The 24,522-nt window shown below is 41.1% G+C and overlaps 1 protein-coding gene across 1 annotated transcript; it reads right to left on the reverse strand.

The window, feature by feature from the left end:
- Positions 1 to 12,246: 12,246 nt before the first annotated feature.
- Positions 12,247 to 23,390, reverse strand: si:dkey-234i14.6 (uncharacterized). Its single transcript, XM_061284315.1, has 5 exons — positions 22,513 to 23,390; positions 20,709 to 20,885; positions 18,730 to 18,939; positions 16,693 to 16,906; positions 12,247 to 16,251 (listed from the first exon to the last, which is right to left on the reverse strand). The coding sequence occupies exons 1-5, from the start codon at positions 22,984 to 22,986 to the stop codon at positions 16,073 to 16,075; spliced, it is 1,254 nt and encodes a 417-aa protein (XP_061140299.1). The 5' UTR covers positions 22,987 to 23,390; the 3' UTR covers positions 12,247 to 16,072.
- Between the last annotated feature and the right edge of the window lie 1,132 nt (positions 23,391 to 24,522).

Raw genomic sequence — 24,522 nt, forward strand, 5'->3', positions numbered from 1 at the left:
GAGTTTATCACCACGGCCAAAAAGCACGGGGACACCGTGGAAAGTTGGCAGAGAAGAGAAAAAGGGTATTTAAAAAAAAAAGCAAGTTGAGAGGGAAAGTTAAGTAAAATGCTGATATCGGCATAAGGCGGCCTCATTGTGAGCATTGTTCCCGCGCTTTCTTGCAAATACAGAAAAGAGGAATACTAGAGGGGAATAGGAGCTAATTAAAAGAAAGATCAAAGCACTCCTCTAAGTGTTTTTCCTCGACACATCCGGGAAAAGTCAAAACAGCGCTATTATTTTTCTGCCATCTCAGATGTTTCTTTTAGGGTTAAAAAAAGACAAATATAGTGAAGTTTCTTTGAGTACATATTGTTAACCAGTTAATCACGCTCAAACACTACGAAATCTTTGGTGTCAATACGTGGCGGTTGACGATATAAACCGAAACACTTCACAATTTACACAATCCACAGTCAGAAAACACCTTCAAACTGTATGTAAATGTATTTGGCCTTAAAAATAGGGACAAAGTGATTTTGGGTGCAGGATATTCAATTAGCCTCAATGCAAGTGGACTGCAAGAGCAAAAAGGTAAAAAATATATATTTCCCTTCAATGCACCACTTCCAAACGTAGACCATCTCTGTAATTGTTTCGATTAATGGCAAATATTGCGTGTGTGTGCGTATGTGAGTGTGTGCGCTCGTGCGAGTGTGTAAACTGCGAGTATTAGATCCCGTGTAGCTCGACAAGGATTACACCCCTAATCTTCACTGTCACTCTGAATGAAGCCACAAAGACACATGCACGGCACTGAGGGGTGCGGGAGCTGTCAGGTGTTATAACCACACAAGCTTTAAGACCCCGTACTCATAATGCACTCTGGCACAGCATGCATATATGATCCACCCATCCTCAGAGAGTTTGAACTCATCGGGGAGTCAGAGTTGGAATCATAAAAATCAGGTCAGTGCGGTATGTAGTGCCTTGACAGAGATAACCACAATGTCAGTCAGGAGAGGGCACATCTCCTAGACGGCCAAGTTGAGTCGAGACGTCTTTCCGGAGACGACGTCAGACAGTGCTGCCACCTGCAGGATAAAGGTGGCAGAGGTCTACAGTATTACACGCTCTTGATATGTTTAATTTATATTGACTGTAATGTTAACATGCATTTCAGATAGAATTTGATATTATTAATTCTCATTATATAAAAACAGCATAGCAGTCCTATAGTCGCTTTGTTTTGCTGAACTCACAAGTTCAGTTCCACATTCTCTTAAAAAAAAACAATTCTAAATGCTCCTAAATTCTGTCGAGAGCCATCCAAACTATCCTGGTTTGTAGAGGTCACATTCACATGAGTGTGGTTGTGAGCACTCACAACCGGAAATGACATTATTACCTGGCCCACTCCAGATTGTAAGTGATTGAGTTGTGCAGTAATGTGACACTATATTGACTTAGACCAAGACAGGTCACGCCAAGCCTTCCCTGCTCATCAGCATCAGTGCGCCTTAAAAAACAGCCCCCGTTCACCCCAATCAATGGCCTTCGCATACATACATTTGCATACTAACCTAATGGATCTTTACCTTGATCAGACCTGACCGGCACATGAACATTGCACTTAAAAGGAGGCCAGACCTGCAGGAAAGAATGATGCCCTTGTTACATGACGCCATGAATGATGTTCAATAAAGATGTCGGACAAACAAATCATGATAAAGCGTGTTTGCGTAGATGATATTGTGCATAGTGATGTCACTATGGTTACGTGTTCTTGTGGTTCTTATGGCAGTCAATCATAGACATACAAAATGAGAATGCGCACAAGAAGCAGCTTTAGAGCACATCTTATGCCCGGATGTTCACAAACACACTACCCAGCCAACCTGACTCCAACTCGTGATGTCACTGACTAAGCCACGCCCCTTAAAAAGCAAACATCTAACACTTGCACACTAGTGTACACTTTACAAATTCACATTCATTTAGATTTTTTTTTTTTATTACAATACAGTTTTTTTCGCTTTATTCAAAAATATATCTTTTGATAGGACTTGTATGACCATGTAAATATTTTAATTTGTAATTTTGGGCTAAAACAGGTCACACATTCTGGCTTTCCACATCTGGACTGATCTTTAAATTGTAAGCAACCTCGTGCAAGTGCTCACTGTGGTATACTCAAAATGAGCAACTACGCACACCACACACACGCACACAAAATCATATCTCCAAAAGATGTTTAGCATTTACGATTGTTGGCTGCCATCACTTTACAAGCACATTGGGGAGAAAAATAAAACACTGTAAGACACCCAAGATAATTCATCAGACTAATCGGGTTGAGATAATTGGTAATCAAAAGGCGGCATTTATGGAGAAGTGTACGCCACTTAAAAGTTTCTTTGCAAAAATCTCCAGCGGCATTGTGCACACAAAAGGAGGTTTGCAAAGCTTTGACTGCCCAATAAGCAATTCTTTGGCAATACTGGAGCACAGCCGCTTGGTTGTTCCAACTTGTATGTTTCTTTGAGTCTCGTGTTCCATCCATCAAGTTATTTCTTGTTACCACTGGAAATGGTCTCCACTTTCAGCACCATATTTCCATTAATGTCTGCCTTTCAACAACCCCCCACAGTAAAATTGTTTGAAATGCGATTGGAGATTGTTTCCGCATTCATCTTGTTGATTTAACTGCCGTGCACCCAGGCCATATTTCTCAATACTGTAAACCGTCCATCTATCTGTCCGTCTGTCTGTCTAAGAATTAACCAAATCACAAAAGAGAGAACAGTCAGCTCCTGCCAGACGTTCTTCATCAAAACACCCTCAAATGGGTCAGTGGCAGTTTGTTTCATCAAGCAATATTCCATCATTGGAAATAGCAAATGAAAAAAATAAGCCTATGTTGGAAAAAAAAGTGCACTGAGCGCTTGTGTGAGGAGATGATTTATCACAGCTATAAAATTTATGTTGCTTCATTCTTCGTGTTCACATCTGACTGTGAGAATCCACACAAATTAAACATGACAAAGTCTCTCACAATATGTGAGATATACCTAAAAAAATAAATCCAATGAATACTGAGCATTACTCTGAGTGGTCATACACACCAAGTCAGACCTCCTGGTGAAAAACCTGGAGTAGTTACAAGTAACAACATCGATGGCCTCGTTGTAAAACTTCCTGATTAAATGAGGTGAGGTCAGAGCTGTCCCGCGTCCGCCGTCACTCAGTCCCACAACACATTATTCACCCGAGTGGCAGCCATCAACAGGCGTCCACTCGTGGGTCTGCCTGTCTCATCCTGTCCTGTCCTTTCACTCCGTCCATCTATCTGCAGCTCCTGTGGTACAGATTAAAAGCTTGTATTCTCCTTGCCACATACACACACACACACACACAAACACACACTATAACTGAGTTAATATGAATCCTTGCGTCATTCATACTATCCATGTTTAATAGGTATTTAGATAAAACTGGAGACCTGGATGTTTTTATTAACAATTCATTTTACCGGATGTAATGCATGAAGCCAAAAATTCAGGAATATTTGTAAATATTATTTAACCGATAAATCATTTGCAGGATTGTTGTAATGTCCTGACCTGCCCAAGTGATCCCGTTTTTGACAGTATCCAGACAACCACAATGTGATGTGTTTTATAATCCACCATGCTAATAGGCACACATATGCATAACATAAACTCCTCGTTGTTTCAGTGTGCCTTCCCACAGAAGCTGGTTCCAAAGGCCCCCTCAAGGCGGAGGCCTCGTCCCGGGGAGTGAACACGCCGAAAAGCCTGATGATCAAAGTGGCCCATTTGTTTGAACACGGCGAGACAGAGTCATTTGAAATGCATATTACACGACAGCTATTGCATATTAACACGGCCGGGCGGCCAATTAATCATTAACTCATCAATATCTCATTTGCATGAAATTATTCTCTTTTAAGAGCCCGTGTCTGAGGTGATGGGGTGAGCTCATCGATAATGCTAATGCCCTCAAGAGCCCAAACTGAATGTGTGTGTGCGTGTATGTGTGTGCGCCCATAGTGTGTGTGCGTGTGTGGGGGGGCATTTTAATTCCAATCTGCAAAAACATGTTTACTTTCTAGGTGTTGCATCTTAGTAGGAGTTTTGCCAGTGACGTGAAATGAAAGCAATGTGTGTCACATATGCAAACACACACACACACAACGCTATTGGCAAGGCCTTAGTGGCGTGTCTCAAGGTCGCCTAAGGCTCAGGGCTCTTATAGATCGCCACTGAGGTCTGTTTGTGTATGTGTGTGTATGTGGCCCAACCACACTTTGTGCCAATGGGTGTGTGTGTTGTGCACATGGATGAAAATGGCAGCGACCGGGAACGATTGTGTCAGCCCTCCTTATAGAGGAAGGTGAGATGTGCCATGCTTGTTATCCATCAAGACATTGATTGCTCACATGGAATGAAGGTACGAGAAGAAACAAGAAATGCTTAGAGCACAATAGTCAAAAGGCACAAGTTTCAAAATCCTATACACAAGTGCAACTTTATCTAATGATATTTAATGGAGATAAGTGTCCGAATATGGCGCATGGCATTTTCCATTTTCAGTATATAAAGAATTGGGATTAAATCTGGATTAAGGCACATTACACCATTTTGTTTTAAAACTGCAAAACTGCTGCTGCACTATTAGTCATTCTTTGCAAAGAATGACAATATGCCTGTGAGTATTGTTGTATTGTTTGTCTGCATACGTTGCTACCATTTCTGTTAAAATAGAAGTAATTTAAATGTTCATAATTAGTTTTCGAAACCTGTCTGTGTTTTTGTTCCCTCTCTCTGTTGTTAAGTATTAAAGGGCAAAGTTTGATAAAAAAGTCAAATATTTTTGCCCGGAATGTTGTGAGTAATTTAATTTATTATATATATTCTTAATTCATTGGCTGATTAATTGGTGATCAGATTTTTTTTTGGGCCAAATATCAAAAACATTTTAATATGATTTCTCAATATAGCAAAACGATTGTGGATGTGTCTGGAATGAACACCCAGGAGCTAGCCACGAGGAAAAAAATTCTGCGATTGATTGTTTTTCATTTCGGGTGGTGTGCCTCAGTCACCTGGTGTCCAAAGTTTCAAGAATTGTGCCAGAAGGAACTCTTTGTCCTCCTGCACTCTCTTTTTGTTTGTCATCTCCTTACGCAGCAGCGCTGATTACCAAACACGAAGAGGTGTCCAACAAGTTCAAGACGGTCTATCGATCATCAACCACACAGTCGGTCCTCTCATTGTCAATCCACTCACCTCACACACAAGCCCCACTTTTTTCTCCTACACATCACGTCCTCGGTTTTCCAACCACGCTAGCAATCGTCAACCCAACCCTGCCGTTTGACTGTGTGCGTTCCCGTCAAGTGTTAGGACTCACACGAGGCCCAATTAGAGCCTTCGCGGCTTCAATGGGAGTCTTCTAATGGCGCATAATGCAAAATGCCAACATTCCTGCGCTATAAAGGCAACATTGATTAATGAAGAGCACTTTGCGATAGTGTGTAAAAAGATGATGTATTAATCCTCTGCCCTTACAGATGGCTCAAGCCTCCTGACAACCGCTATTCTGTCGAGACACTGTTAGCGCGCATAATTATGCTAATTAAGACCTAATTAAGCGCTAATTCTTTGGAGAGACGCTTTCTTTGGCTAGAATTTAACGCGACTCAGCATTTAACACTTCTTAAGGAACCCACACACACACACACGATTCATTTGTACAGATACAGTACAGTCAGGCTGGTCAAACAATGATGAAAAAAAGACCAGAGTTGAGGAAGAATGGGCCTGGAGCCAAATAGTAAAAAAAAGAAAACGAGACGGTGCAAAAGAGAAGACCACATTAGCATGGACATGGACTTAAAGGAAATATATGATGAATTGAAAAATGCCGGATTGCAGATTTTTTTTTGACATGTTTAGTGTTAATAATCGCATCATTAACATGTTTTTTGAAACTGAGGACAGTATTTAATATTGCCATTTCGAATCTGTCGGGAAAATTAATGCCAGACAGGCAGCATGTGTAAGTGATTTATTTTGAACGGGTAATGTAGTAAAATGAGTTTGGAATGATATTCAAGTGCTTTGGAATCATAGTGTCTGGTATGTTTTCGATTTGAACTACAGCGATGCCTTCAAGTGCAAGCTTATCGAGTTTTGTGACCATGCTCGTAATTTGATTTGCAATACAAGTGCTCTGACAATTGTACTTCTCAAATAATCTTTCCGCACTGACATGAAAGAAAATGCCATTATTCTATTCCAGCCTTCCTGTTTTTTGCAGAGCAAAAATAAGATATGCCTGTGAGGACTGCTGCATTATCTGTCTATCGACACGTGTTGCGTCACCATTTCTGTTCAAATATCCGTTATTTTGATATAACACCTCAGTCATGTTGATTAAAAAAACAGTAAGCATGCAAAATGTTGGTAAGGGAGGAACTGGTGGGAGTTCCCCTATCACAACATGCAGTTGTAAGGATGCAGTCATTGTTGACTGACCGACAGGTCGACAGGTTGCGTCCGAGACAAGTGACAGTGATCTGGTGTGTGTATGTGTGTGTGCGTGCACGTGTGTTCTACAGTGACTCACAGCTCATTAAAACACAGCCATTACAAATTTGACATGACATCTGTCAACAGGGCCATCATCACAGGTCAGGACTCTTGACCCGTCCCCAACCTTCCGTACCCGCTCTCTGTCCCCCAAACCCCCACACTCCACGCTGACGTGCCTACAGCCATCAGGGCAAATGCTGCTCAATGAGTGCATGCGGCTTACAGCATAAACCTGTTTCAGAACGCCACCGGATGGAACATTTGTTTAGCATTGTGATCAAATTTGGGAGGGGAAGTATGTGGCAGGTGGTGAATTTGTTTGTTTTAAAGTTATTTGGGGGAATAAATACTTTGGTGATTTAAGTAAAAAGATTACAGTAAAAATGTGTTTAAAACTGTCTTAAAAGCCTATTTTGAAAAAAAACATAAGACAGGCTTCAAACTTTGACTTAAAAGCCTGCTTTCATTTGATTTACTATGACAGTTATTTTATTTTTTTAGTTATGTTTCAATGAGATGTAATTTTACAGCATTATGTCTGTTTTTATTGTTTTTGTGGGAAAGGTAAGGTTTCATTATCATGTGTCTAGTTGCCTGAAATTAAATCTGAATGCAACACAATGTACACTATGTAAAAGTGACTATCTATGACATAGATTCTATGTGGAAAAAATAAGCAAATCCGGAAAGAATTAAGAGCCTATAAACTTGACTGTTTGGGGGCATTTGGAGCATTTTAATAAATGCTCAGATTTGTATTCATAAGTATTTTTGATCATTGTTGCATTATTATTTTCCCAATTAAAAAAAAATCTTACATCCTATTTCATCTTAAATTTTAACCTGAAGCTGAAACGGGAGTTTCAACCCCTTTGCCTTGTCAATAGAATAACAAACAAACAAAAATACTAAATACTGCACCAGAGCAAACAGATGCAATTTCGTGCAATGACTTTTTTTAACCGCTGCTTAAATTAAGGCTGGCTGGTGTGGTCGTATGGCAGAGCAGTTTGTTTTGGGGCAGATAATGAAGTGTGCCGCTCTGAGGGAAGTGTGCGGGGCCCTGCCAAAGCTTAATTACAGATTCATCCGCTCTTATATATCACTGTTAGTGTGTGTCAACAAGCTGCCATGCATCAGCTGCTGCCACAGAAAGCTTTATGGCTCAAACTCGCCATGTGTGTGCGTGCATGCGCGTGCGTGCGTGTGTGTGTGTGTGTGTGTGTGTGTGTGTGTGTGTGTGTGTGTGTGTGTGTGTGTGTGTGTGTGTGTGTGTGTGTGTGTGGAAATTAAAGAGCAATAATTAATGGGAGGTGGGGAAGCTTAGCACCTGTTTCAGTCTTTGTTAATAATGACGTCTCGGTGAGTGTGCCTGTGTGTGTGCGCGTGTGTAGAGGTGACATCAAGATAAACAAAACAAGTGCATGTGGCCCTCACTCTCACTAGGCGTAATAAAGCACATAAATAGTGTTTGGTAAACAAGTTAGGGAGCAAACTGAGGCTTGAAACCGAACTTTGACATCATAACAACCTGTTTAAAAAGTAACTGAGGCTTTGGAAAAGCCACTGAGGGGCATATAATTGCAACTATTGGCAAAAGCTGCAAAATTCACGTTCATGTCAGCTTGTCAGGGTTCGTTCAAGATAGCAAAACATTCCAAGGGAAAGATGAGAGCCACTTCCATTGGCCCCGTTCACTGTTCACTCCTACAACGGCACAGACGGACCTTTCTACTTGCGCCCATCTAAAAAAAATACAAAGAGAATCAAAACCCCTCTTGATATAGATATATAGATACATACATACGTATATATCTATAGATATATACATACGTATATATCTATATATATATTTTTTTTTAAAAGAAACAATTTGCAAACATCTGCTTTTACTCGGAAAAACATTCATCAACATTTTTGCAGACTTTCTGGTGGATCTTATGGACCAAAACCATAAGTGAATCCAAATTTAAAATAATCATTTGTTGCACCGCAACAGAAATTGAGTCATAGCTGGACAAAAGAATATTCAGAAAATTGTGGGATTGCAGAAAACCTCTGTTTGAAGGTAGTTCACACTATCAATCTATTTGTGATTGATTTCTTCGCTCAAAATGATAAAAATAGAGTTTGCCCACACAATTTCTTAGTGGGTCAATTATTTTCTCTCATTAGCTCTTCTTTTGATGCACTTTTGAATATGACTTCTGTGGAAGTTTTCTACTGTGCTGCAGTCTGATCGGGTTGAGCGGACAGAGGAGAACCTGCCGGAATTTTATGAAAAGAGACAGACATCAAGTGAAGGAATGTTTAACGTGCAGCTGCATTGACTGTAAAGTGCTGTCGTGAGCAACGATTCCAAAGTCAACTTGACCCAAAAAGTGAACTGTCCACCCTCCCCCTTCTACACACACTCACTTAAAAAAGTCACAATGCATGTCACTCACAGAGGATCTCCGCTCAGCATTTTCGTTGACTTTTTTCTGTCAGCCTTGCAAAAACAAAACATCTCTAATGTCTGTCGGAGCAAACATGATCGCCAACCCCCACCATCGTCACCCCACCGCTGCTACGGCAACCCCCCCATCCCTCTCCGTCCCTGTCACAGTTGCTCATTCGCAGAAGGGATGAACGCGTTCCTCTCGGAGAGGAAGGCCCGAGCACCCGAGGGCAGCATGCTAACGTGGGACGGGATTGGCGGAGGGGGTCTGCGGGAGTGCGAGACTGAGTGGGCTCTCATGTTCTATCATCTAAAGCGTGTTTTCCATCTCATCTGCCTTCACTTGCCATTCTCCTCCTTCAACATCGGGCGTGCTTGGTCCGCACGATGCAAGCTGACAGACCCGACCTGAGTGGTGACTGACTGCTTTTTTTTACTTTGAATGTGTGTGTGTGTGTGTGTGTGCGTCCATTGAAATGATGATAAATTGAGAAAAAAATAAAACTAAAATGATCCTATATAGTATAAGTGCAAACTGTAGTATTTGTGTAGTGGCTGTGTGAGCGTAACCTTGTGAACATCAGGTAGGTTAGTCGACGTGTGAACATCCGTGTGTGAGTTGTGGCCCACAGCAGCTCCATGCGAATTCTCTCTGTACCTTATTTTAAAAATGTTTTTCACTTAATTCCTTAAACTAATATTTCATCTCATAATGTTTTATCTCATTTGCTCGCAACGATGCGTATGGTAACTTGAAAAACTTTGACAACCAGTTGTTTTTAAATGCACTTGATTTTGTTATGAAGAGTGTGCTTTTTAAATACAGCCATAAAGACATCACTTTTCTCCCAGTTAGCATGACTTTTACATATATATTGCGATTACATTTTCTGCTCCGTCCAACTGCCTTCAGTTGCCATTCTCTTCCTTCTACATGGGCCTGCCTGCTCAGGCCAATCCGTACTGACAGGCCCGAGCTGCATGCGTACGCGCCGGCTGGCTGACTGACTGACTGCTCTTTTTGACTTTGGGAATGTGTTTGTGTGCGCCTGCGTGTGTGTGTCCTATGCGGCTCGGCTTTGCGATGGCTCTGATTTTTGTGGCAGGCCTGTCAGATCTCTCGTCCCTCCACGCCAGATCAATGCCAGCGCCGAGCAAGTGGCGGCGCGTGATGAGAGCCACCCGCCCCCTCCGACGGGTGCCCGCCAACAACAGGGAATATGTTCTTTCCGAGGAGTGGGCTGGTGGAGGCTGACTGACGGATGGACACCCACACATGCACATTTTAGCGACAAACTAGAAACAGGAAGTTCTTCACTAACAGATGCTTCATACAGTGACACATTGGCCACATTAGGTGCAAAACAAAAGAAGCCCTTCACACTATACAACCTGCAGGAGACCCCCGTCTATCACAGTCTCTCGGTCTGCAGTGACACTATTAAGTGAGTTTTGTGTTTTACACCTACGGAAAACAACTACTGTGGGTTCATTTTATAACTTACGTCATTGGGCATGGTAGTGAGATAAAAAGCAGGATTACAGAATAGAGATGTTATTTTGGACAACAAGCAGACTGTGCTTAAATACAGTACTTCGTAATTGAGAGGCGCTTTGTGCATCTTTCACGAAAAAAAGAGGTTAGCGCTTCTGTAATTTTCTGATGAGGATTTCTGTTGTCGTGGTTGGTCAGGACAAAGGTTTGATTGAAGAACTCAGTCAAGTGATTCACGTATTGAGGGCCGCTGTCTTGCATGTTTTACATGTCTCCCTAGCCCAATGCATCTGGTTCAAAAGATCATCAGCAAACTCTGGAGGAATCTTGATAACGATTCAGATCATTTGAATCAAGTGTGTTGGATGAGGGAGACATGTAAAACATGCAAAACAGCTGCCCTCGAGGACCGGGTTTGGAGGATCTACTTCAATTTTAGATATTGAATACAGAAACCAGCAAATCACAAGAGTGTATTATGCATAACAGCAAAGAAAAATTATCATTTGAACGTTGATTTTAATACACAAGTGCATTATATTCCGGAAATTGCAGGGTTTTTTTTAATACAAATTGGCAATTCTTATTGACTAAAGATACATATCTTTTATTGCATTTTTTACATAATTACATTTTTACAGTATAATTACATTTTTACAGTATATTGGCTGTGTAGTTTGTACATGGCTAACATGCACACAGCCAAGCACTTTTTTTTTTTTCCGCCGCAACAGGAGAATATACTTGCGCTGTCAGAATGCCGCTTAGGAAGGGGGGGAATAAAAAAAAACAAAAAACAGCACTTTCTGCATGAAAGTAGCTCGTACTGATGGAATGAAAGCCACGCAATAAATTTCTTCGCGACACATTTTTCACAGAGCGGGGAAGCCAGATGCAGGCGGGACGGCAACAGGGTGAAACAGTTAATGCTTGGCACCAAAAGCCATAACACTAAGTAGACGCTGCCCACTTTAATCTTTACATTCTTCATTCACTTAAGCTCACCAAACACGACAGTCCCCGTAGGCAAGTAATGAATAATCATTAGGGAAAGGTCCACAAATTATTGATGTAAAATAAGCAATGATTCTTTTTTTTTTCTTTTTTGAGGGGTGGCACAATTTATAGCCATTAACAAGTAACTTGCAATCCAATAAATGTCGGCATGGCTTTCAGTTAATTAAAGGCAAAGATATTATACAGTAATGCAGGGTGGCGTTTATATCTCGATTTCCACAGACTGCAATTTACTGCCCGGGCCTTTATTTGAAGGGAGCCACAAATAATGGCCATTAAGCCGTCACGGGACGGACAGGGATCACATTAATGAAATTAGATAAGGTGGGATGGCGATACGCCACTGGAGGCTCTCTGGAGACATGGGCACGCGTGTGCATGTGTGTGTGTGTGTGTGTGTGTGTTTTCCACATGCTTTTGTGTATTGTGTTCACCTCCTCGTGCACTTTGTCCAGACACCGGCAGGACTCCACTTAGGTGTGCAACATGAAAGTCTGCCACCTCATCAGTCCTGCTGGGGCCGTCCACACACACACACACACATAAGCACACACACGCAGAGTGGCACGTCTCTCCCACTAACAGGGAGGTGTCACTCGGGGAGGCAGCTGCAGTCACTGGTGTGACGGCTTGCCTCAAATCTGAGACCCTCGTCCCTGTCAACAGCAACCTGGCCCCCAGGCTACCTGTGACACACAACCCCCACGCCCCCTAACCGCACCTCCCCAACTCCACACACACTCACATTTGAGAAGGAGGAGTCGGCTCGTTTCAATCGTGAGGAGTGATTTAGACCATATGGTTTTAGAAAAAAATGTAATTGCATTAAAAAGTCTACACAAACCATCCAAAGCCCAGGTTTTTAAAATATGGCAGCAAGATAAAATCTCTTCCACTATGGCATGTTACCTATAACTTGCACAAGTGTGCACACCCTTTTATAAATGGGACATGTTGATCTGTGAGGGGTCATTGGGGAATCTCGAAATAGTAAAAGAGTAAGAAAGTATACTAAACAACAGTGTAAGAAGTCATACAGAGGTCAAAGATCACCTGCACCTGCAAAAATAAATACCTGTATGGTAGTAATATAAAAAGCAAATTATTATTTCATACGATCCAGCTATGAAATTGTCATAAGCTTATTTCTGTAACAATTGATTAAGGATAAATCATTAATTTATCAGTCAAAAAAGGCTACTAATATGTTTTTAAAATATCTGTACGGTACACATTTCCTATTTTAATAAAGACAATTACCATAAGGATATTCTTGCCCCAGATCAGAATTAAAAATATGCAGTCTGCAAGATTCACAACATGACACAAATATTGCCAAAGACACAAATGATACCATTAATTGCTTTCTTTGTGGCTACAACTTGTTTGCGCAGGCAGCAGAGACAAGGCGGCCTTCACTGCGCATCGGATAAGGTGCCGATATCCAAGTCATGCGACAGTGACTTCCTGTCTGCGTGTCAAGACAGCAAGCAAAGGCCCGTCGATACCGGGCCGTGCTGGCGTCTTCTCAAGCAAGCAGGGAAAGGTGAAAACGACATCTTCATTCATTCTTGGTGGCTGTTTAGTTCATATGAAGGTGAATGTTAAAGGCCAAGATTGGAATAATATAAATCTTATTGACTAATTCAGAGGTCATTTTCCCCTCTGTTTATAGTTTTGGTGTGGTTTTTGAAGACTTTGATAGGGTTTGATCATTTAATTATCATTACTGTTCCCAGCTAATGTACAATAAATAATGGAGAATATTTCTAAAAAGGTAATATTGAAATATAATACAATTACACACACAGAAATATTTTTAAAAATCCAAAATAAATAAAAGAAATCTTGAAAATAAGCGTACATTTATCAATTATTCATGCATTGGTTACAAAGGGCATTGTAAACAGTTTTTGGCTCACTATTTAGCAAACTAAAACTGAGGTCATATTTTTTATTTTGTTTAATTCCTTATCTGGCTGCAGAAATATTATAGTATCATTAATGACGTCTTCTCATTTATAAGAAAAGAAAAAAGTGGTGGATTGCTCACGATATAGCAAGATCAAGTCAATATAAGTGTTGACTAACTTATATTTAAGTTATGTTAAAGTACTCACTAAACCTTAGCTATACAGTATAACAGAAATATTGGTAATGAGGGTCTACCATTTTAAAAAGGGGGCAATGTGGAAAACTCACTATTCGGCAAGGTCAAGTCTTTTTTAACGCCAACATAAGCGTAAACCAGTTAACATTTAAAAAAAGGAAATATTTTGATTGTAAAAATAATTCCAATAAATGGATTTTTTCTTCACTTCATTTTAATCTTGTCATTTTTTGTTTACGCGTGTTTTTATGTACCATTATTAATTTATTTCTGTGTCTGTGCTTGACAAAATTGTTATTCGATTTTTGGATGAACCAAAGCAAATTTTAAATGTAAGCAAACAGTGCTCTCGTGTGGCAGAAGAAAACATGTACCGGCCACATTTTTCCACACGGGTACAAATCAACTCCAGGAAATTTGTACAGTAAAACTTCCATCTTAGGGGAGATATTAGAGTCGACAAATGAGTATAACGCAGTTGGATCACACCTTGCAAGTCAGACTCGCTTAACATGTGTCATTGATCAAAGCCTGAAGTCCCCGTTGGGCAGTCTGATTCATTTACCAACTTGTCATTCCATGCATTGATTATGTTGTCCTTCAACGTGTTAATGTAATGACATGCAAAGATAAAAGTTGTTGTCGTGATTGCGTCTCATCTACATAATGAAAGGCCTTGCAAAAGAGCAGTGGGCCAATTCAGAGGGGAACACTGTTGACCCGAGAGGGTCAAAATAACCCACGATTGAGGCCGTTTAGAATCAGAATGGGGATACTTTCTATTTGCTTCACTGATGTGAAAGGTGCAAATTTTGTGACCCAACCCAGACTTGTGCAAGTCAAATGACCAGTTTAGATGCACAGTATTGGTACTTGGTTGACTAAGCATAACATGGACACACACAATTCTAGCCAAATTCCCCCATTGCATAACAGTTGTCTACAAAAGAAAATACAGTCAGGTAAAATCACTATATCAGAGGTTGCATTCTAGTTTAAGTCTTTAAAAAATACATTAAAAATGATGTTTTTATGCTGGAACTACAAGATTGTGAGTCTGCATTGACACAACACCTGATTTGCATTAATGGTTTGAAATTTATATGGAGCAATAAGCAATTTTGAAATAGCAGCCATGATGATCGACATTCTGCCATTGTCAACCTTTATGTCATTTGGGGTGTTGTGGCAAGAGACGTCATTAAGTCGTGTTGTACTTTTCAAAGACACCGCTAGGAGACAGCAAAGCTCTATTTAAACTCAACACTAGATTCAATGGACGACAAGGAAAGGACTGAGGTTAACTAACTAACTAACTAACTAACTAACTAACTAACTAACTAACTAACTAACTAACTCACTGATTATTAGAGTAGGCTAACTTTATTCGTGTCAATTTACAAGAGAGATTTAAAACTCCATGGCTGCCACTCTAGTGCAACAGTAGTCTAGGTCGATTATTCACATAAGTATTTCCTTCATGGAGACATGTTTTCTTTCTTTTTATTAAAATAGGATCAAAGATGCTGGAAATTTTTTCTCCCTCAATTCTGAGTGAACTGAGTGGTGTGTGTTGAAACCGAGGTGATCTTAAAATGAACTTTTTTCGGTGTTGACAGTCTCTTGCGACTCTCTGCTTTGGCAATGGTACAATAAAAGCAAATGCACAGTTTTTTTTCCTTGCATTACCAATGCAATTAGCTACCAAATATGACTCTTTCATGGGACTCTTTTTTGACGAAGTTCTGCAGGCAGCATTCGCTCATTGTAGAGGAATCACCTGTCGCTGTAATTCCCTATTTTAAGTGGGTTTTCGGGTGTTGTCTGTAAAATGCACCTTGTTTTCTTCTTGGACTTGTGATGAATAATCACTGTGCCTTTTCCTCATTGCAAAGATTTCCAAATGTGTCGATTTACTTTACTCATTTCGCTTGTTCGTGAATGTAACATTTGCATCACGCGACGGCCACTAGACATTCGTATGTCATGAGTCCATGACAGACGGATGTCATAGATAGAATCTGGTCACTTTTCAAAATAAAATATTTTTCAGGCCTTGATTGATAAATAAACCGGAGGTCACTTGAAGGTTAGGGGTTAGGGTTATAAATTAATTCCTGCGTTAGCATTGCTTAAAGTTTCAAATACAAATTTGGATTGTGTGACCAAGGATTGAGGACTAATTCAACTTGAAGTCCCTTTATAAGTATAATCCTTAAATATATCATTATTTTACATACAGTATTAAAAATGGACACAATCCATCACAAAAAAAATTATACTACTATAGCAAAGACATCAGAAACTCAGTCCAAGGCGTTTTAGGTGAGTTGATGATACTCGTTGGCATTGGCGTGACACCTTTTCTCTGTAACCACCAGTGTGCACCATCCATGAAAGCAGAGGTTTCAGGCATACATGGACTCAGTCAGACCTGTCTGCTTGAAGGTGCGAGCCACTTGTCTTGAGTGCTGCATCTTGGCCGAGAGAGCCTCCATGACGTCGTGCTGGTCCACGGCGGTGGCCGTGCGGTAGATGAATGTGCTCATGGACTCCAGGCCTCGTAGGCCTAGATTCACTCCGCAGCCTACAAGAGACAATTTGGAGGTCATAATAATTCAAACACATTAACTGGTGGACATTCCATAATAAATACTGACGGAATGAATACATTTCAGTATGATAAAGAATTTTCAACCGTCTGTTCAGAACCGTTTGCCATTATTATACTTCCCACAGGTGGGTACAGATGGAGCAACACAATGAATGAAATTAAAGCATTAAATCATGATTCACAAACACAAATCCTTTACAGCCGGACAAGTCACAGAAAGGCTTTGCAAATTTTCATCAATACCTGTTTTAAATTTTGCAGTTCAGCTCCTTGCTAGAGAACAACAAGTTGTATAAAAAGTAGTGAAACACTGAACAGTTGATGATCACACAGAGAGACTTGCCAGAAACCACCATTACACTTGGACACGTGCGTTGAAATTTTTACTGAAGATCAAATTAATATCACCCATACCCGTGTCAAAGTTGAGGACGCGGGCCGCCTCTCCCTCCACGGTGACAGCGACATTGTCCCCCTCGATGTAGGCGGCGCTGACGCGTCTGTGCGACAGCTGGACCTCAAAGAGGCGGCGGCTGCACTGCATGTGGTAGAGCGTCATGTCATTCAGCCGCGGTTCGATGTCCGTCTTGTACGCGTTGAAGGACTGATAGAAGATGTTCTTCATGATCTATCCGAGCAAAGAAAGAAAGACGCTCCTTACAGTGACATATTGGACAATAAACCTCTCAAGGAAAGACATGTTTATCATTCATGTGACCTAGATGTTTGTAACTGTAATGTGATTTTTAAATTAAGATATTTATCTTATTATCGTGATAAGTGGTTCTTCACAGAGAATAAAGAATCCATGCCAGTGCATTGAGTATTATTTGTGAGCTCCAACATTTGTGTTGAAAAATCTATTTATCACAGGCACAACAGTATCAATTATTTTTTTAAGAGGAAGTCAAATGAATGCATGAATATAGCTAAAACTGTTCAATAAATGATGAGATGTAGACACATAAGGACATATTCAATATGAATTAAACCGGCAAAATCCCCCTGTTTTCGATCTATCTATGGGGGCGGCCAGATTGCCACTTGCTGTCTATTGAAAATGAGATCACGATTGTTCAGGTCTCAGGTCACAACCAATCACAGATCAGCTTCTGAAAACTGGTGAGATGTGATCGGTTGTGAGGTCTCTCGTCACAACCTTTCACAGATCAGCTTCTAAAAAACTGGTGAGCCGTGATTGGTTGTCTCCTGAGACCTTGCAACCATGATGTCATTTTTCCCAAGTGATTTTAGCCTGCTTAACTCATTTTCCACAAACACAATTTTAATCCAAATGCAGTGTTTGAACTAACGGGAACAGAAATTTTGGTGTGGACTTTCTCTTTAAATTGACTTGTTTTGGTGGCTTGGAATCAATGATGGATCATCAAAGCCCTGAAGATGAATATTTTCCAATTCAAGAGTAATGACAATGCCAGCCAACATCTTGCAATCTCTCCTCCTGTTCAGTGACGCTTGTCTTCTTTCTAAGCAACCTGGCGCAGACATCTGTTACCAAGTAACGCGACACACCAAGTGAATGGACGCCCACGTAGCAACAAGGATGGCCTTGCCATGCACCTGAGTGCGTATATTCTGCGGCCACAAAAAGAAGTACAAGCGCACACACACAATTCCTCTGAGTGCACCCACAGACTTGAACATGCTTTCAAAAACAACAGCACGGGCGCACGCACACACGCGCGCACACGCACACACATACACACTCTAATGGACTTCGACATAAGCATGGCCCAGCTGCTAAGTGCAAGGTGGTGAATACCTAGAAAAGCACCTTCCGTAAACATGGTTCCGTCGTTTGGTCAGTGCATTAGCAGCAGCGTATTTTGTCATTTTGGTGCTAAAGGCAAACCCCATAATTGCATACTATTAAGACTTGGACTATTACTTTTGATCATCAATTAAAAGATACAAACTCGAGAAAATTCCTTAGTCCATGCTCTGAATTAAGTCCTTAAACTCATTTTAATCGTTATTATTTAATATGTGAGTGTAATCAATAATATCAAACATCATCAACAGTTTATCATTTTGTCGACAAGATGGAATCATCCATTGCATGAGAAGTGTGCGGGAGCATTTGGAACAATCATGATGTATTCGGCATGTTTATTTGGTTTTAAGTGTGTGAATTAAGACTAACGCAATAGCAAGTGCTTTAAATCAAATAGAATCTGGAAATCTCGGCGCCGCAGCATGAGCATTTTGCACGATTATTAATAGTATTTGTTAAGCACTGATAATTAGCGGAATATTATAATGTCAATGGTAGTAATATTCAATGGTGGTAATATTGTATTATTTATTGAGCTCACAGAATGTACATATGCTTTTTTTTTCCACGACTGCCTTCCACTAAGTAGGGGGGGAAAACATTACAAAAAGACAGTTGGTACTATTATTGAGAGGCAGGGCGTACGAGTATCTTACCGAGGAGTTGGCCGTGTGTCTGAGGAAGCGGACCATCCTGGCATCGGAGGCGGGACAGGCGAGGGCCATGTAGCGATTCCTGAAGGTGCCATAGATCTTCAAATGGAACCCTTGCTTGGCCAAGAGGTTGCGGTGCTCCCGCTGGGCTTCCACCCCGTACGCGGATAGGTCGAAGTAGAGACTGTGGGCACGGATCTCCGGAGTGGGCACCTGACGATAAAACAACAGAAAAACAGGGAATTGTCATTGTAGGTTTTGTGTTATGATGTAACAGTGAGGCCTGTTTACACAACATCACTCCATACTGAGTTTTTCTGACCATGATTTAATTAGATAGACAGAGAGAACTTTCAGAGCCACTTTCAAGTAATTGCTGGGATACAATATCTGGTATAACAACAATGCATAAAACATTTTCGGTATCATTGATAAACGCTTTATAAGGCAACGTTTTATAATTGGTTGTCAGTATTTGTTATGGGAAAAATGGCATTGAAATAAATTGTTGTAAATAGTTGCATTTCAGTTTACGGCTAGAAATGTCCATGCTAGTGACTCATTTAATTGGTGTTGGGATTATGAGGGGCTCCCTGGAAACATTTTGAGAACCTCTACTTTGGACAATATATGTGCTATGCATGACCTCCGAGGTAATGAAGTAGGGAACATACAGTACACGATTCCTTCTAATGGATCTATTTCAGTCCAACACTACAACATTACATCCCCATCCTCCCTCCAGCCGGAATTGATTCATCTCCCTTGTAGTGACATAAAGCAGCCAAGTGGGATCAAACAGCATTTAGTGGATGGCGAGATGATGGGGACCGGGACAGGCACGGGAAAGGACGGCGAGCGAGGCTGACAGGGTCGTATCCTGAGAGGCAAATTCAATCAGAACAGGAAACAAGCCTGGAGGGGGCTGGGGCAAATTAAGAGGAGGCCATATGACCTCTGTAGTGTGGAGGACGTGATGTGAATAGTTTAATAATAAAAGAGAGTATGTACCACCATGTACATTGGGCATAAAAAGTCTACACACCCCTATTCAAATGCTTGGTTTTGCGGCATAAAGAAATTACACCAAGACAACTTTAGAACTTTTTCCACTATTAAAGTGATCTGTAACATGTGCAAGATCATATTTTTAAAATATTTTTAAGAGGGGAAGTAGAATTAAAATTTAGTTGGTTGCATAAGTGTGCACACCCTCTTATAACTGGCATTTTGGTAAAAAAGTTCAGTCTTGTTTTTTGGACATAACACAAATGTGTACATGAGATTTTGGTATGGTCCAATGACATTAACATTTTGGCCATAATTCCAAAAGGTATGTTTGGTGTAAACACATCCCTGCTCAGTGTTCACTACAAAAAGAACACCATACTAAGGTTGTTGTTTTTTTTATCTCAGAGTCGAGGTGGACGACTTGATGAACAGTTAAAAAAAAAAAACGTCATTGTTAGCACAGAACATTCAGGCTTCAGTGGGAAAGCTATAACAAATACCAGGAAAAGCTTACCAGAACATCTAAACAGTTTCAGTTGAGTTGTACAGGGTCTAAGTCACATTAACACATCATGAAAACTTGGCATTTGAACAGGGGTACATACATATCCTGAATTTTTGTATCCACTGCATAAAGGTTCACATCAAATTACTGTTGTATAGAACCCACACAGCATGCTATGGAGCTGTAAATGTGATTATATATCATATCAAATATTGGTGCCTGTATTTATATTGGTGAAATAAATGTGAGAAATTGTCAATAAAAAGCTGTCTTCCACCCCATGAGAGGCAATTTTCAAAAAGTCAAAATACTTTTACTGACATGCTTATATTCATCACCGCTTTTATTATGACCCATTTGCTGAATTTGTGGCTTTATAGTCTCTTTAATATCCTGCAATATCCTGTTTTGACTGACTCCGCTCCGTACACTTCAGTATGTTTGTCCTTGCATTTGTTTATTGCACCTGTCTCTGGTCCAGCCTCTCGATGCTGGCGTTGGCTCCGTAGGCGTGGCACGACTCCACCATGTAGTCAGAGCTGAGACCCAGTACGGAGCAGGAGTCGCCACACGAGCCGTCGGCCACCACAATCACACGTGGCCACTCCCTGGCGGGGATGCGTCGCAGGTAATCCTCAGTGAACTAGTGAAAAAAAACACCTGTATTATCTTCCCATTATAGAAGAAGGAGTGGAGCTCTTTACAAGCCCGAGGCTTCGTCTCCCTCCTTGCACAGTTATTGATATAATAATATGTGCTAAACAATCAACTAAACTAAACCTATCAAAAAAAAGCAGTGGCACACGGCTGTGCCATGCAGCCTACATCATCTGGAGCAGGCAACAATTAGTATTCATCTATTGATAACATGACCAGAAAAAAAACATTTATTTTTTTATTTTATTTTATTTTATTTTATTTTATTTTATTTTATTTTATTTTATTTTATTTTATTTTATTTTATTTTATTTTATTTTATTTTATTTTATTTTATTTATTCATTGTCTCTTCTATCACACTGATTGCAGGTGGGTCTGTGGCAGTAATGCAATGCTACTTTTTTTTTCTTGACAGACGTCTCCCTCTTCATCTTGCAAAGTCCTCGGCGCCAAGGCGAAATGTGGACGTGTGAATGTAAAACAAGCTGGTAATGTGCAGGTTTGGATTGCGAGCATTGCTGTTTAATGAGGCGGAGAGGGGGACAAAAAGAAGAAGTCTCTGGTCTGCAGCCATGACACAAATATTCAGTGAGCATTCAATCCATCACCCACTCTGCATAGAAATAGTACATTCATGCCAACTTGGGTTGAACTCTGGCTGGAAAGAGAAGGGATGAGGCGTCACCCATTATTCTCATTATTACAAGTGTGTGTGCACAGGGGGAAGAAAGACCTGCGCAGACTCAAGAAATTCTATCATGGAATATTGTAGAAAAGTTGAGCACATTGGATTCAATCAACATTTAGTTTTGTTTTACAAAACTGTAGGAAAAGAGAGATTTTAGCAACAAATTGTAGAAAATGGGAAAGTCTTGGCACATATTGTGAATTAAGCAATAATTTGTCAAAGTTTGATATTTTTTGTGCATTGTTCTACTAAATTCTAAGACACCTGACATCATGTTATCATGAACATTGTCTAATGCCACGTAACCTGAACAAGGTTGCGCAAGTGTACACACCCTCTTTTACATGGATGTGTTTATCAGACTGCATTTTTTTGTGAGGAATTCAAGCTTGATCTTCAAGGCCATAATTCCAAAATGTACGTTTGGTTGTTCGAATATTAGGATATACTATGTGATTTGTAACTTTTGAACTTAGCCACAACTTCAACCACAAGGGGATGTGCACGCTCGTATGACCCCATTCTCAATTATTTTTAATAATTGAATGTTACGGGTTAGAGGTCACATTAATAGTAGAAAGTTTTTAAATGATTTATCTTGGTCTTATTTTATCATCACTAAAACATGGCATTTAAATAGGCATGTGTCGACTTTTTATAGTCACAAAATATGAAGATATGTCAGAAAATTATTTCCACACACCTGATGATGGTGTTTTGGTTGCCAGTTTGTCCTTTTAGAAGTGTCTATCATACAATCTTGTCAATACTGTAGAAACGTTTCTGACATCTTTTTAGATTTGTACTCCACCAGGCAGTGCAACCCACCTTTTTCATTTTTTGCCACCCAGAAGTATTTCGGCACCAAGTGTTTACAAACGTTGTGAAAAGGCATTAAAAAAAAAATGGACGTGTTGCAATACCTTAGTGCCGAGTTGCACCCTGACGTCCACCTGCTGCTTCTTCTGCTCCAGGATGCTGAGCAGGTACTCCTGGAACACGCCCATTCTGGTGAAGAAGTGCTCATCGTGCCAGCATCCCTCCATGTTGTCAAAGTCCACGCCGAGTCCCAGCAGAAAGTCCACGCTGCGTGGGTCCAGGGCGATCTGCTGCGGCCGGCAGAGCAGCGCGCTCCGGTTGCGCTCGTCCAGCACGGTCAGCTTCAGCACCTTCCCCGAGCGGACAGCGACCAGGGCGGCCGTCAGCCCTACGGGACCCGAGCCCACGACAAGCACCGAGATGCGGGCGCGCCACCGCCGGACCCCGTCCAGGCCGGCTTTGAGCGCCACGTAAACTGCCACCGCCACCACCGTGCTGAGCGCCGTGTCGTAGGCGAGGGCGCGGAACGTGTCCTCAGCCTCCTCCACGCCGACGTGTTGAGATTGCACGCCGTCCATGACCCGAGGACGCGGAGGAGGCGGCGGCGGCGGTTGTGTCTGGATAAGAGGCAGGAGGAGAACGGCCTCCCTTTCGTCCGTCAGCGAGAGGGAGAAGGCTGTCCCACGGGGTAAACACTGGCCGCCTGCGACGTGCCATGTGCGTCCTCACTCCCTTACTCCCTCCCCTTAGGTCTCGCGCCCTCGCTCGCTCTCTCTCTCTGAGAGTATAGGGCCAAATACCAAAAGTTAACCCTTAGACGTATTGGTTGAAACAAATATGCCCCGTTTTGACATTTGACAGCAATATTAAATAACAAATACCCCAAATGTCATTCTTTCACCTGAAATTGAATGACCTATAATAGGATAATCAAAGAATGTCATTCTTTCTTTTTCACTGAGGTTGCAAGGCAAATGTGACTCATGTCTACTAGTTATCTGTGTATTAAATCAAGAATCTTGACTTTCCATACATGTGTATTTTCTGTGGGACAGCGGTGGTAACATTCCCAAAGGAGTTTGAAAGCATCCCAAGAATGGTCAATGTTCCCACCACATTTGGAAAAGTTACCACATTGGAACATGGGGGAAACTTACATCAGGAAAAATGTCCAAGTCATGTATGTGTTTTCTTACAGGACATTGGTGATTTTGTTTGTGGGAGAACTTGAAACCCTGTTGCATCATGTTATCACCACGTTTGCACAAGTTCTTACCTTGATCTTCAAAAGGTCACGGGAGAATCTCAAAACAGTGAGAGTTATGTACAGTACAAAAGTATGTATAATTATTTTCAGGGGATAGAGGGGGTGGTGTTTATGGAGAGAACTGTATCTCCACCACATTGACCCAACTTTCTGTGTCGATCAAATTTTTAAATCAGCAGGTTCATGGATGAAATTCAAATATGTTTGGAAAAAAATCCACAATATAGCAGTGGACAGGATGAACCGTACACAAATGTTTTGATCCTAAACCCAAGAATTGACAAGCGTGCTGTTGCTTTGATTTCTGCAAAAGCAGATGCAATTCCATAGCAGCAGGAGCAGGTTACGGCGGTTCTGGTTCTACCAATCCATAAATGGCATCCTTTGTCCCTCTTCTCTTGATTCAATCCTACGCCTCGAACAAAAGGAGCTCAGAGAACAGCTTTTGAATCAGCTTGCCTGCATCCTCATCAGAGAGAAAAATCCTTAAGGCCTCACTGTTGCCATGGTGGATGACATTAAAGCATTCAATGATATATGCAAAGTAGGACGCAGTTGTTATGCCATGAAGAAAAAGGGGACAGGAAACTCATGAGTGGGAAAATATGACAAACCAAATGTTAGGTACCAAGTACTTTGTTACTATTGTTAAGTGATATTTTCAATACTTTAATTTTCTGTCGACATTATATTTGTAAGATCCAAACGCCATCAATTCACATTGGCAGTGGCGTAGCCAGGAATTTTTCCAGTAGGGGCGCGCGCCCACAGGAAAAAAGATCGAACATCACCCACGCCGTTCGCTGATCGCTAAAACAACATCCAGGTCCGGGAGGCAAACGGTGAA

The sequence above is a fragment of the Syngnathus typhle genome, linkage group LG7 (genome assembly GCF_033458585.1).
Source record: "Syngnathus typhle isolate RoL2023-S1 ecotype Sweden linkage group LG7, RoL_Styp_1.0, whole genome shotgun sequence".
Taxonomy (NCBI): domain Eukaryota; kingdom Metazoa; phylum Chordata; class Actinopteri; order Syngnathiformes; family Syngnathidae; genus Syngnathus; species Syngnathus typhle.